This window comes from Phoxinus phoxinus (genome assembly GCF_949152265.1).
Source record: "Phoxinus phoxinus genome assembly, chromosome: 16".
NCBI lineage: Eukaryota > Metazoa > Chordata > Actinopteri > Cypriniformes > Leuciscidae > Phoxinus > Phoxinus phoxinus.
Window position 1 is genome coordinate 11,834,169 of NC_136891.1, and position 14,457 is coordinate 11,848,625.

The 14,457-nt window shown below is 39.2% G+C and overlaps 1 protein-coding gene across 1 annotated transcript in view; it reads left to right on the forward strand.

Annotated features, from left to right (window-relative positions):
* The window catches only part of lrfn2b (leucine rich repeat and fibronectin type III domain containing 2b), an 81,572-nt gene that overhangs the window by 53,716 nt on the left and 13,399 nt on the right, over window positions 1-14,457 (forward strand). Inside the window, exon 3 of the mRNA XM_079584289.1 lies at window positions 9,599-10,995. Coding sequence (XP_079440415.1) covers window positions 9,620-10,995 — 1,376 coding nt within the window. The 5' untranslated portion in view covers window positions 9,599-9,619. The remainder of the gene's footprint in view (window positions 1-9,598; window positions 10,996-14,457) is intronic.

Genomic DNA, 14,457 nt, shown 5'->3' on the forward strand with positions numbered 1-14,457 from the left:
TCTAGTGTTGAGGGTTTGATAAGTAATCTAGTGTTGAGGGTTTGATGAGTAATCTAGTGTTGAGGGTTTGATAAGTAATCTAGTGTTGAGGGTTTGATAAGTAATCTAGTGTTGAGGGTTTGATAAGTAATCTAGTGTTGAGGGTTTGATAAGTAATTTAGTGTTGAGGGTTTGATAAGTAATCTAGTGTTGAGGGTTTGATGAGTAATCTAGTGTTGAGGGTTTGATGAGTAATCTAGTGTTGAGGGTTTGATGAGTAATCTAGTGTTGAGGGTTTGATGAGTAATCTAGTGTTGAGGGTTTGATAAGTAATCTAGTGTTGAGGGTTTGATAAGTAATCTAGTGTTGAGGGTTTGATAAGTAATCTAGTGTTGAGGGTTTGATAAGTAATTTAGTGTTGAGGGTTTGATAAGTAATCTAGTGTTGAGGGTTTGATAAGTAATCTAGTGTTGAGGGTTTGATGAGTAATCTAGAGTTGAGGGTTTGATGAGTAATCTAGTGTGGAGGGTTTGATGAGTAATCTAGTGTTGAGGGTTTGATGAGTAATCTAGTGTGGAGGGTTTGATGAGTAACCTAGTGTTGAGGGTTTGATAAGTAATCTAGTGTTGAGGGTTTGATGAGTAATCTAGTGTTGAGGGTTTGATAAGTAATCTAGTGTTGAGGGTTTGATAAGTAATCTAGTGTTGAGGGTTTGATGAGTAATCTAGAGTTGAGGGTTTGATAAGTAATCTAGTGTTGAGGGTTTGATAAGTAATCTAGTGTTGAGGGTTTGATAAGTAATCTAGTGTTGAGGGTTTGATGAGTAATCTAGTGTTGAGGGTTTGATGAGTAATCTAGTGTTGAGGATTTGATGAGTAATCTAGTGTTGAGGGTTTGATAAGTAATCTAGTGTTGAGGGTTTGATGAGTAATCTAGTGTTGAGGGTTTGATGAGTAATCTAGTGTTGAGGGTTTGATGAGTAATCTAGTGTTGAGGGTTTGATGAGTAATCTAGTGTTGAGGGTTTGATGAGTAATCTAGAGTTGAGGGTTTGATAAGTAATCTAGTGTTGAGGGTTTGATAAGTAATCTAGTGTTGAGGGTTTGATGAGTAATCTAGTGTTGAGGGTTTGATGAGTAACCTAGTGTTGAGGGTTTGATAAGTAATATAGTGTTGAGGGTTTGATGAGTAATCTAGTGTTGAGGGTTTGATGAGTAATCTAGTGTTGAGGGTTTGATGAGTAATCTAGTGTTGAGGGTTTGATGAGTAATCTAGTGTTGAGGGTTTGATAAGTAATCTAGTGTTGAGGGTTTGATGAGTAATCTAGTGTTGAGGGTTTGATGAGTAATCTAGTGTTGAGGGTTTGATGAGTAATCTAGTGTTGAGGGTTTGATAAGTAATCTAGTGTTGAGGGTTTGATAAGTAATCTAGTGTTGAGGGTTTGATGAGTAATCTAGTGTTGAGGGTTTAATGAGTAATCTAGTGTTGAGGGTTTATTCCCTTTAAGAGGAGCGGGGGGAGAACATGATGGTGTAGTTCAGCACACAGAAATGATCTAATATTAGAGTAAAAGCGAGGCCACTGAGAGTATTTTCTCCTCTTAGCAACGGCTCTGCTCATGATAATGGAGCACATGTTCGTCAGTCTATTGATAGTTCATTAACACTCTTCAGCGACGCTTTGTTTGCTCTGCCTACGCCTGTTCAGCGTTCTGGAGGTGGAAGCACAAACTCAAGCTCAGCTGCTCTGTTTTCTTTCCCTGCTCGTGATCCTTTTCTCATAACATGCCTTTTTATGTTGTTTTACCCTTTCTTTTAAAGGTCACTTATGTCAATTAAGTTAATTTATGCACAAACACAGTCATTAATGCACAAATACACAATTTATTGTTTTCTATTTTCATTGTGACACTGTCTGAAACATTCAGTTTTAGTAATTTATCTCCTTTAAAGTGACCACATTATGCCTCTTTTTCAAGTTTACAATTCCAATTTTGGGGTCTGCTAGAATACATTTACATGACACAATACTCCTTTCACCCTCAGTCAGAAACGCTCTGTTTTATTTTATTGTCTCTTTAAATCCCGCCTTTCCAGAAAAGCTCTGTCTGCTCTGATTGGTCCAAGGGGCCAAAAATAAAATCATATTCTAACAATTTAATAATGCTACTGACACCCTTGTTCCTCTGTATGAGAGATCTGCAGGTTTTGTTCTTGCACTGTAAAAAAATCTGACCTCCCCAACTCAAAATTTTCTAGTGACTGGTCACATTAAAGTTGTTCAATTGGCCCAAGTGAAATTCTGCTAATTTAATTTTATAAATTTGCAGAATTTCACTTGGGCCAATTGGAAAATGTAGATGTGACCGGACACTAGAAAATTTTGAGTTGGGGAGGTTATAATTTTTTTTCAGTGTGTGTTGAGTGTGACATGCAGTCTCTGAATCATTATTAGAATTATGATCAGTCAGTGACACTTATACTTTGTACTGTGGATTCAGTAATTGTGCTCTTACTGTCACTGACACTAATCACATTACATAATGAATATTGTGTTTCCACAAGCCCTGTGAGATCCTGCTGGGCTATAAAGCTGCTCACTGAAGTGGGCCGGGACTTTCTTTTTCCCGAACATTAAAGGTGCTGTGTGGGATTTTCTGCTGGTGGAGACGTTGCTCTGAAGAGATTGAGTTTAAAGGGGCTTATCCTACACTCTTGGAGCATATAATCCCACTTATCATGTTAGTCAAGGTTTCTGTGTGTGGCCTCATGAAAGGGTTATTTCACTGAAAGTGAAGAAGGTAGTGAGAGAGAGAGAGAAGTGTCACATGTTTTCTCCCTATACACCTGAATCTGCTGATTGTTGCCTGGCAAACAGTTACTGAAGGTCAGGTGTTACAGCTAACAGATGTATCAGGATTTCAGTCCCATCAGGATTTCACAGACCTTTTTTCTCAAAAATTGGGGTGGTAGTTACAGGAAATTTTAGATGAACATGGCAACATATTCCTGGAGGCAGACGTGAAAGCAGTCTAGGGCTGTCAAATAAAAAAAATCTAATTTTGAATAGTCTTTGAATGAAAAAAAACTGCACATTTGAATTTTTGGTGTATCCAGAGGCGTGGATACACCACACTTGACCAAACCTGCACATCGGTCAGAGTTGAGCGTATTTTCATCAGCTGAAACACTGTCAACAGAAAACGCTCAGCACTCACTCAGATCAAGAGCGTCTGGTGTTTTTGACCAACAATATGTAGATGTAGTGAGTGCTATTGTGTGTTCATGTAGTTCATTACACTGTGTTGAACAGGTTTGAACAGTTTTATGCACTATTGTAACCTAATTGTCCTTGCATGCACATTAAGGAAATTTGTTTAAAAGTGAATATCATTTAATTTCAATAAAAGATGCAATGCTTGATTTGGTTTATATTTACTTATTGCGCTCGCTTGCGTCCTCTTGTGGGCATAGGAGACAATACAGTACTTTTTTAAAGTATTAAAGCACTCCAAAGGCTAATGTGTTGAACGGGGCTGTTGGCCTCGTCCCCAGGCAGACCCTGAGGGCTGATCATGTAAATAATTAAAGACAGCAGCATCTCAGCAACGCTCTTTACGGTTGATCTCGTCTGAAGACTCGTTTACGCTCTTGCCAACAGCCCTGTACAGTCAGTTACACTTACACAGCACTTACCCGCTCTATCCCAACAGTGTGCATGAAGTTTTAATGAGGACATACCCATCTGGCAATGACCAATGAATTAGGGACAATTCTTGTTCGATTGTAGTTTTATTCCACTTTTGTATTTGCAAGATAAGTCTTGGTGATTCTTGCTAAGTCAGCTAGGGTTGAGTATGTTGTGAGTAGTGTTAACAGTTGTTAATGTGAGCTAAAATGCAGTAACATCAGCGGACAGTACAGACTAATCAATTAATAGTTTTCTCGTGACGTCACACCCATAAAGGAACCCACACCTGCATGGCAAAACAAGGCTTTCCTCCGCTGCCCGCCTGTCCTTTTCACCAGGTTTGTACTAAGTACTAATATAGACAGTGATATTAAAAGAAAAATTTAGTATACACCTTTTTGATGATGTATAATAGATACAGGCGAGTGATGAACCCTGAATATAAATGCAATGCACAGCTTCTCATTAAGCGCTTTTCCATATAAAACCATTATAAAGAAAACACTTATAGACCATAGAGCGTGTTGTGTTCATATTCTGGGCTCATCTGCTCGCCTGGATGTAGTCTGCATTATCAATAACCTGTATACTGCATTTGATCGTATAATATCACTGTTTTAGTACATTAACCCTTTCGCACGTACGATCACACCGGTGTGATCAGTCTTGGTCCCTGGGGCATACGATCACACAGGTGTGATTAGAACGGTCAGTGCATCACGTGATTAACTGCTAAATTCAAACGTGCTTTCGCGCGTTGGCTGGCGCTGAGCCAGAGGCGGACGTGCTCAGCGCTTGTCATATATCACAACTTCAATCACATAATGTTTATTTTAGGTTTCAGACATTTAAAATCACACATGTACTAGCAAAACAATGAATTTTGAGTTTGTAAAATACACACTGATGTCTATGGAAATGCAAATCCAGAAATGCTCATTTTAAAGTCTCTCTTTTGTGAAGTAGGGTGATATGCGAGCGCTCCAAATTAAGTGAGACATCTCAATTACCCGCACTGTGGACTTAATGTGACCCACACTAAACTTATGAAGTATAGATGCAACTGGAGCTCTTTTGGCCTACTGAAATCATTTATTTATTTGGTAGACACTTTCATCTAAAGCAACTTACTCTGTGCTTAAAGGGATAATCCTTGCAGAACCTGCGAAAATGCTAATAATTTTTACAAAAAAAGAGGGATCATAAAATTTTTATATTTAGTAATTTTCTGAATAAGCTAATGTCTCTGGTTACATATATGTAAACTTAGTTCCCTGAGAGGGAATGAAATGCTGTGTTTATGCTGTGGGAACACCCCTGGTTATTGCGTCATGAAGCACGTGTATAATCAGTCCAATGAAAGAGCGAGACGTCGTAGGCGGGTGACGTCATAGACCAGGAAGCTATAAAGCACCCCTGAACACAGAGCGTGTCAGCTTCTGATAAGCCTGAAGCAAGTCGATCAGGGCATGCAGGAAGTATGCCAGGTGAACGCAGCGTTTGGTAGAACTAAGGTTACATAGGTAACCAGAGACGTTCCCTATCAAGGGAACTCCCGCTGCGTTTACGCTGTGGGAACCCCATACCCACTACACCATAATGACAAGTGCCCGTTCTGTCAGAAATCAAGTATACCATCAGGGCAGATAACAAGATTCAGAAGGCGTTCTCCACACAAGGCAGAGAACAGTTTCTATTTCAATGCATATTCAGTATTCTCGTGGAGGGAGCTCTAGACTGGAGTATGGTCTGAGAGACCTGAATCAATGAGCTGGGCCCCTTCAGAGGCCGAGCCCACAGTATCCATAACTCTGGAAGAGGGTGAAATATTGTATCCCTGATTGGGACGCTAAGTCCCTCCTGATCGGAATCTCCAAGGGAGAGCCATCTAGAAGGGACAGTAGGTCTGAGAAACACACTCGGGCTGGCCAGAATGGGGCTAATAATAATAGACGAGCCCCTACCCGGCAAACCCTCTTCAGAACTCCCGGGAGCAAAGATATCGGGAAATGCGTACAGGTTTAGCCTCAACCACACCTAGTACATCGCATCCAGTCCAAGCGGACCTGGATGCATCAGGGAGAACCACATAGGGCAATGCATTGTAGAAAACGATGCGAAAGGTAGACTTGAGTTTTCACCGAAGTTCTCCCAAAGAAGCTCCACCACTTCGGGGTGAAGTCTCCATTCCCCGGGCCTCAGCCCCTGCCTCAACAGGATATCTGCTCTGATATACGAGACCATCATTGTGTTGTCCGGAAGGACAGGCACATGGTAACCTCTCGAGTCTGACAGGAAGTATTGAGATTCTCGGAATACTGCCATCACTTCTAGCCAATTATGTGCAAAAAGGAAGATGGTCCTGCCAAAGACCCTTCGCCGAGTGACCACTCATGATCACCCCCACTTGTGAGGGAAGCATATCCGTCGATAGCATTATGCGTCGACAAGAAGCACCCAACACTGGGCCTGGGCGAGGAACCAAGGTTCTTCCACATGACCGAGGCACGTAGCCATAGCCGCGTGACCTTGATTATGCGAAAACGGATTTCCCTCGGAGAAGCCAATCAGTATATGGGGATGATTAGGAGGCCATGATGGACAGAGGCCAAGGGGCAAATTTGGCCAGGTTACACCCCTACTCTTTTTTCGAAGGACATCCTGGGATTTTTTAGTGACCACAGAGAGTCAGGACCTTGGTTTAACGTCTCATCCGAAGGACGGTGCTCTTTGGCAGTATAGTGTCCCCGTCACTATACCGGGACATTAGGACCCACACAGACCACGGGGTCCTCACTAACACTTCTTCCAGCAGCAACCTGGTTTTCTCAGGAGGTCTCCCATCCAGGTACTAACCAGGCCCAGCCCTGCTTAGCTTCAGTGGGCAACCAGTTGTGGGCTACAGGGTGATATGGCTGCTGACACTCCTAAATAGAAACCGGTTTATTCCACGATCTCGGCACCTCAGTGTGGAGATAGGGAAAAAATGGCATTCCCAGACGAGGAGGCTAAGATATTGAGTTTTCCTTATATTCTCACTCTCATAATGTTCGGCTGGCCAGTAAATATTTAACTTAGCAACAGCACTAGATAAAACCTCCTTTTATAAGCTCCTCTTTATTCAGCAGAGTTATGAGCTGACTTATTAATTTATTATTGAAAACTCATAAACATCTGCCTTATTCATTATATTTTGAATTGTTTTGTTCTCTTTTTCTTAACAAAACACTAATGATACCAATTACTCGGAACTGGAAAATCGCAGCATGAGTGCCTCATCGCGGGGAGGAGAAACCACAGAGCGTGCTTCTTCCTGAGATAAGGCACTGGATCTGGCAGGTGAAAGCTGAGATAGGGCGTCGCCCGTCTCAACCCCCGCTGTCAGATCCGTTTGCGAACCCCACGTTGAGAGTCGCCGCTGCGCCTCGGCAACAAGCGGGACCCGCGCCTCGGAGAACGCGAACCGAACCGTCCTCCTCGAAGAATGCCCGGCGGGAGCGCAGCGTCCTCACGGACAGCTTCTCGCAATGCTCACGGTCAGTCCCCTCGAGAACTGACTGTTGGCATACTCCACTCCCAAACAAGCTGATGTGTGTGTCCCCACTCGTGATATAATGTGGGCAGGGAACAACACAACGCTTGCTTGCTTGCTCTTTTTTTGCCATAAAATTTTTTGGTAAGTGGGCACATACAAAAGCACAATGTTTTTGTAAGTGGGCACATACAAAAGTAGACATCTTACAGATTATTTTTTTATATTTCTTTTTTCTGTATGACCATAAATGACGGAGTAATTTAAGTCTATTGTGCTACTATGAGAAGAAAATCCAGCAAAACGCGCCGGCGCGTTTGCCTACCCCAGAGGGTAATGGAGGGACACAAGTCTCTCAGATTTCTTTAAAAATATCTTCATTTATTTTCTGAAGATGAACAAAAGTCTTACGGCTTTGGTACGACATGAGGGTGAGTAATTGATGACAGAATAATTTTTTTTTATTGAACTAACCCTTTAATTGACCTTGTTTGCAGTCTATTTTTTTAGGGAAAGCCCCAGGTTTTCTTACCATACCGTCTTTCATTATTACGCCTGTTTATTTTTGTTGCAAAAAATAAAATAAAAAAATTCAAACAGTTTGACTTTTTGTAACATATTACCTTATTCTGCAATTGGAAGCTTATTTAAATGGTTGTTAAATGTAACATACTCTAAACACACAAAATTGAAGAGTTAAGATGACTTTCTGATGCTTCACTCATCAGCTGTCTGACTGACTAAAGTACTTTACCTGTCAGAACCATGTGAGGCCCTGGCTTTACTCCACCCTGATTTATTCTGCAGTGTGGGTGTGTCGGGTCATGTCCCTCTGATGGAGTGATAAGTGGAAAATTACATTCTCCTTTATGTAACACAATATTGTATTTGTTTACTTTAAGACTGTAGAGGAAGGTACAATGGCCTTATTCCAAATGGCAAATTTCATGCGGGTTTGTGGACTTACGTGGACGAGACCGTATGGTGTCATATTTGTTTTTTTAGGTTTCAGAAGGGTGCCTTTTAAAGCTATATTTTTGCCATTTTATGCGTTTATAGAAAGCAATGGCGTTGGGAGAGAGGGGAACAGTACAGGCAAAAGACCTCAAACCATATGTTGGAGCGCTGGCCACAAGGCTATCGTCTGACATGAGCTCAATCATTGTGGCCACTATACACACTTCTGATGAGCCCGCACTGGGGTGAACTCCACAGCAGACTTCTATCCAACAGTCAAAGCTGCATTATGTCACAAAAGTGTGGACTCCGAGAGACTGCAAGGGCTTAGAGTGCCATTTGGGACAGAGCCAATCTCTTGCCCAGGCACTCCATACCAGTATTTTTTGTTTGTTTGTTTGTTTGTTTGTTTGTTTTAGCAACAAATATACCTTGTAGTTGATGTTACCCTGAGGGAGAAATCAGTTTCTTTAGATGCAAATATTTGTTCAGACACTTCACACATCCTGTGTCTGCCACGACCACAGGTTTCTGCATTCACACTGCATGCGTGAGCAGCCCCCCGCTGTGGCACCAAAAGTAGAACTCTGCCTTTGAGCCTATTTTTGCAGAGCATTGTGTGCAACTCAGCAGAAAACACTGAAAATGCACTATATAGGCTTTTTTGAAGCAACATACAATACAGAAAGTGAAGTTCATTGTTCAAACAAAGGCATCTGCATGTTCTACACCAAGTGACAAACTTTTGGCGCAAACTTTTCAGTGTATTTAAGATGATGCACTTTGGCCTTTGGTTCTGTGTAGATTAATTATCATTTGGATGCAAATGTGGCTCTCCTCATTTAAATTGGATTTCATGACAAAAAACTTGTAAAGTTGCTGTCCCAGACACAGGCCTTACCATCTCACACAGCTCTGGACTGTTTCATGGCATCCTGCACACTTGTAACACACATTATTAGGGATGTCCCGGGATTGGTATCATATCCAATTAAGCATTTTTTAATTGATCGGTATCGGCTATCCTAAGTCCGATCCTTTATTTTACGTCAGCTCTCACACAGGTGTTTTGAAGTAGGTGGCGGTATGCACCTTCAAGCGGGTTTTCCAACCACCATTAAAAGGAAAAGAATGTAGATGTTCAAATGTAGACTTAATATTCAATGACTCGGATCATGATCCTGATAAAACATCGGGGTTATATATAAGTATATATAAAATCGGGATTATGCATAAGTACTTAATCTGCATAAGTGTGGTTACCATCTGTACAGCTGATCAGTATTCACTGAGGGATTCTAGAAAGTTACTGCATATGCACAAGTCCTCTGTTGCTTCTTAACATCTGTCACAGTAACCGGATTCAAAGACACTGAATGAAATAATAAATTATCCTCTTTTTCATGATACTGATTGTTCCTTGTGTGTTGTTGTCCTCCAGGTCCCTTCATGTGAATCTACCATGGACCACACGCTCTATCAGATGCTGGTCCTGGGTATGGCTGTGATGATGGCCCGAGCGTGCCCCAAGTACTGTGTGTGCCAGAACCTGTCTGAGTCGCTCGGGACCCTGTGCCCGGCTAAAGGCCTGCTCTTTGTGCCACCTGATATAGACCGCAGCACCGTGGAGCTCCGATTAGGGGGAAACTACATCCTTCGAATCACACAGCAGGACTTTGCCAACATGACAGACTTGGTGGACCTTACTCTCTCCCGCAACACAATCAGCTACATTCAGCCCTTTTCCTTTGGAGACCTGGAAACCCTCCGTTCTCTTCATATTGATAACAACCGTTTAGTGGAGTTGGGCCCTGATGACCTGCGAGGGCTGGTCAGCCTGCAGCATCTCATCCTCAATAACAACCAACTGGGTCGCGTCTCTGAGAGTGCGTTTGAAGACCTTGCTGCATCACTTGAGGATCTGGACTTGTCCTACAACAACCTTCAGGCTCTGCCCTGGCATTCAGTCCGGCAGATGATCAACCTGCACCAGCTGAGCCTGGACCATAACTTGTTGGACTACATTCCCGAGGGGACCTTTGTGGATTTGGAGAGGTTGGCCCGCTTGGACCTCACCTCTAACCGGCTCCAGAAGCTTCCGCCAGATCCCATCTTTGCCAGAGCACAGGATTCAGAAAGTATGACCACACCGTTCACCCCTCAGCTGTCACTCAGCATAGGAGGGAACCCGCTTCACTGCAACTGCGAATTGCTTTGGTTCCGACGTCTGGAGCGAGATGATGACCTGGAGACTTGTGCCTCGCCTCCCATCTTGAAGGGCCGCTACTTCTGGAGTGTTCGGGAGGATGAGTTTTTGTGTGAGCAGCCACTGATTACTCAACACACCCACAGGATGCTTGTTCTGGAGGGGCAGACCGCCAGTCTACGGTGCGAAGCTATAGGAGATCCCACCCCAACTATCCATTGGGTGACCCCTGATGATCGATTACTGGGCAACTCTTCCCGCACTGTGGTGTACCGCAATGGGACCCTGCAGATCCTAATAACCACTTCAAAGGACTATGGGACCTTCACCTGCATTGCAGCCAACCTGGCTGGTGAATCAACCGCTTCAGTGGAGCTGTCAATTATTCAGCTACCCCACATAAGCAATGGCACAAGCCAGGCATCACAACCCAAGTCCCGTCTGTCAGACATTACAGGCAGCTCAAGGACTAGTAAAGACTCTACCAAGAGCCCGGCAGAGAAAGCAGTGTCCGTGTCTGAGGTGACTGCTGTGTCTGCCTTGATCAAGTGGTCCGTCAGCAAGACCGCTCCCAAAGTGAAAATGTACCAGCTACAATACAACTGCTCAGATGATGAGGTCCTCATATACAGGTACGAAGCAGAATGTATTCTTTCACATTTCCTGGGCTATGACACAAATACTGATCCCAGATAAAAATATGTCATGATTTAACAAACTGTTGGGATCCAAGTGTTTGTTGATTTGTTGGGGGGAGCGGTGGGGCATATCAATAAATTATGAACTGGTATGTGAGCTGGAAAGGATTTGCATGCAGGTATGATGTTCATTCTATTCATCAGTGTCTATGTTTTATTAATGGTTCCTTTTAGTATTGTGTACTGTAACTTTTTAATTCAAAATGTATATAAAGAGGCAGGAACATCACGAATCCATCTTCCAAACCGCGCTTTTGTCTTATTCCTAATCACTACGGTACTCCTCTATTCAGGTAAATTGGATCCTATATGCAAAGAGATGTGTATCACTGCAGCGTATCAGGAAAATGTCATACCAAACACATTGCTTTCCATCAATGACAGTTACATCGCATTGTTTTTATCCTAGTACCCTGATAAACACATAATATCTGTAAAGTAACTGGCCATCCAGATCCAGAGTAGTATTAGTAATAGTCAGTAATTGTCTATTGAGCAAGTTACCTAATAAATGTAATAAACCAACCCAGGTGAAAAAAGTATACTTTAGTGCACTAAAAATATATTTAAGTAAAAGAAAGTACAATTGTAGTACGTTCATATTTTTTGTGCTAAAATCAACTGTAAAAATAATATATTATAAATACACTAATTAAAAGTATATTTTTACTTAAGTAGTACTTAAGTGTAATTAATAAAGTATACTAAATACCATTGATATTTTAAATGTATTTTTAGTGCATAAAAATAAAATATACTTTTGAATAAATAGACAGAAGAGTTTTTTTATTGTATTTTTTACAAGTACATTTTTAACACATAAAAAATAGTTCATTGTTAGTGTACTTTTAGATAGCTATCAAAGTACACTAACAATAAACTATTTTAAATGTGTTAAAATGTACTTGTAGGAAATACACTAAAAAAAACTATTCTCTCTATTTTTTCAAAAGTATATTTTATTTTTATGCACTAAAAATACATTTTAAAAATAAGGTTTTTAGTATATTGTATTAATTACACTTAAGTACTATTTAAGTAAAAATATACTTTTAATTAGTGTATTTATAATATATTATTTTTACAGTTGTTTTTAGCACAAAAAAAATAAATATACAAATTACTTTTGTTTTTTTTAGTGCACTTGGGCTATTTTAAACAATGTCTATACGTTTTCTGATCGAGCAAGTTTAAGCCCCTTGGAAGTCAATGGAAGACTTATCCAGCGCTCAGATTACAACATAAATATAGTATTTTGTTATGCAATTATAAATGGAAGTCATACAGGGTTAGAACAACACAAGTAAAAACTGAGATCATTTTGATTTTCGGGTAAACTAACCCTTTAATGCTTTTAGTTTAAACTTGCCACTTGTGTTATTTTGTTTCCCAACAGTCTGTTTGGACTTGAATAATGTTTAAAAAAAAAAGAGTGTTTTTTAAGAAAGAGATGCTTTTTGTTTGTACATATATCCATTCCTCCTGTCCTTTTAAACTATAGGTGTTAAAAATGTATTAAAGATTTAATCTAAAGATAAAATTAAAGCTGAAATAGTATGTTAAAAGCATATTTAAGTTCATCTTCAATGTGTCCCAAAAAAGCACAATTTAGTACACTAAGATCATCTTAAGTTTATATTAAGCAGTACTTAAGATAAGCTTTTAGTATATTAAGTGCAAAATAAGTGGGTCGAAAATAGAGCACTTTAAGTACATTACGGAAGTGTATTATAGAAGTTTACTAAGTGAACATAAAATGTATTTTAGTCCATTTTTTTTAAAATCTAGGAATACATTATAAGTATAATTTTTATATAATTACATATTATTATTATTATAATTTAAATAGTTTATTATTGTATTTAAAGATGGTTTCAATTATACTTAAAGTGGTAACGAAATAAATTTTTTCAAAATATGAAATAGTATATTAAAAATACACTTTAGGTCATCTTCAATGTGTCCCAAAAAAGCACAATTTAGTACACTAAGATGATCTTAAGTTTATATTAAGCAGTACTTAAGATAAGCTTTTAGTATATTAAGTGCAAAATAAGTGGGTCGAAAATAGAGCACTTTAAGTACATTACGGAAGTGTATTATAGAAGTGTACTAAGTGCACTTAAAATGTATTTTAGTCCATTTTTTTTTTTAAATCTAGGAATACATTATAAGTATAATTTTTATATAATTATATATTATTATTATTATAATTTAAATAGTTTATTATTGTATTTAAAGATGGTTTCAATTATACTTAAAGTGGTAACGAAATAAATTTTTTCAAAATATGAAATAGTATATTAAAAATACACTTTAGGTCATCTTCAATGTGTCCCAAAAAAGCACAATTTAGTACAATAAGATGATCTTAAGTTTATATTTAGCAGTACTTAAGATAAGCTTTTAGTATATTAAGTGCAAAATAAGTGGGTCGAAAATAGAGCACTTTAAGTACATTACGGAAGTGTATTATAGAAGTGTACTAAGTGCACTTAAAATGTATTTTAGTCCATTTTTTTTTTTAAATCTAGGAATACATTATAAGTATAATTTTTATATAATTATATATTATTATTATTTAAATAGTTTATTATTGTATTTAAAGATGGTTTCAATTGTACTTAAAGTGTTAACGAAATACATTTAAAAAAAAAAATGAAATAGTATATTAAAAATACACTTTAGTTCAACATCAATGTGTCCCAAAAAAGCACAATTTAGTACACTAAGATTATCTTAAGTTTATATTAAGCAGTACTTAAGATAAGCTTTTAGTATATTAAGTGCAAAATAAGTAGGTCGAAAATAGAGCACTTTAAGTACATTATGGAAGTGTATTATGGAAGTGTACTAAGTGCACTTAAATAAAATGTATTTCAGTGCACTTTTTTTTCACCTGGGAATGAGCGTTGCAAAGCGCAAACTTGAGTGGAAAACAAAAGAAACTCCCAACGTGAAAAGGGAGACTGAAATGATCAAAATTATGGTTAATTTGTCAGTTATTTTGTCTACCTGTCATTAGATCTAGCATTCTGCCCTCTTTAAATCAGACAGTGTTAAAATAGTTTGGTAAGGATACATTTGTTTGAATGAATTAGAGAGAGATTGTGTGTGTGTGTGTGTGTGTGTGTGTGTGTGTGTGTGTGTGTGTGTGTGTGTGTGTGTGTGAATTACCTTTGTCTATGTAGAGTCTCTTTATTAATAGTGAAGCTGTGTGTTGACTTACTTAAAACAGTAATGCTTCTTTCTCAGTGCTGAGAAATGTTATGTAGTGTTTCAGTAGTGCTACCGAGTGACTATCTGTATGTGTGCGCATGTGCTTCATTGAAGCCATAGACTAGAGTAATGAAGTGAATGATGTCGTAGCTTCAGGGTTCGAATTATGATTTCATC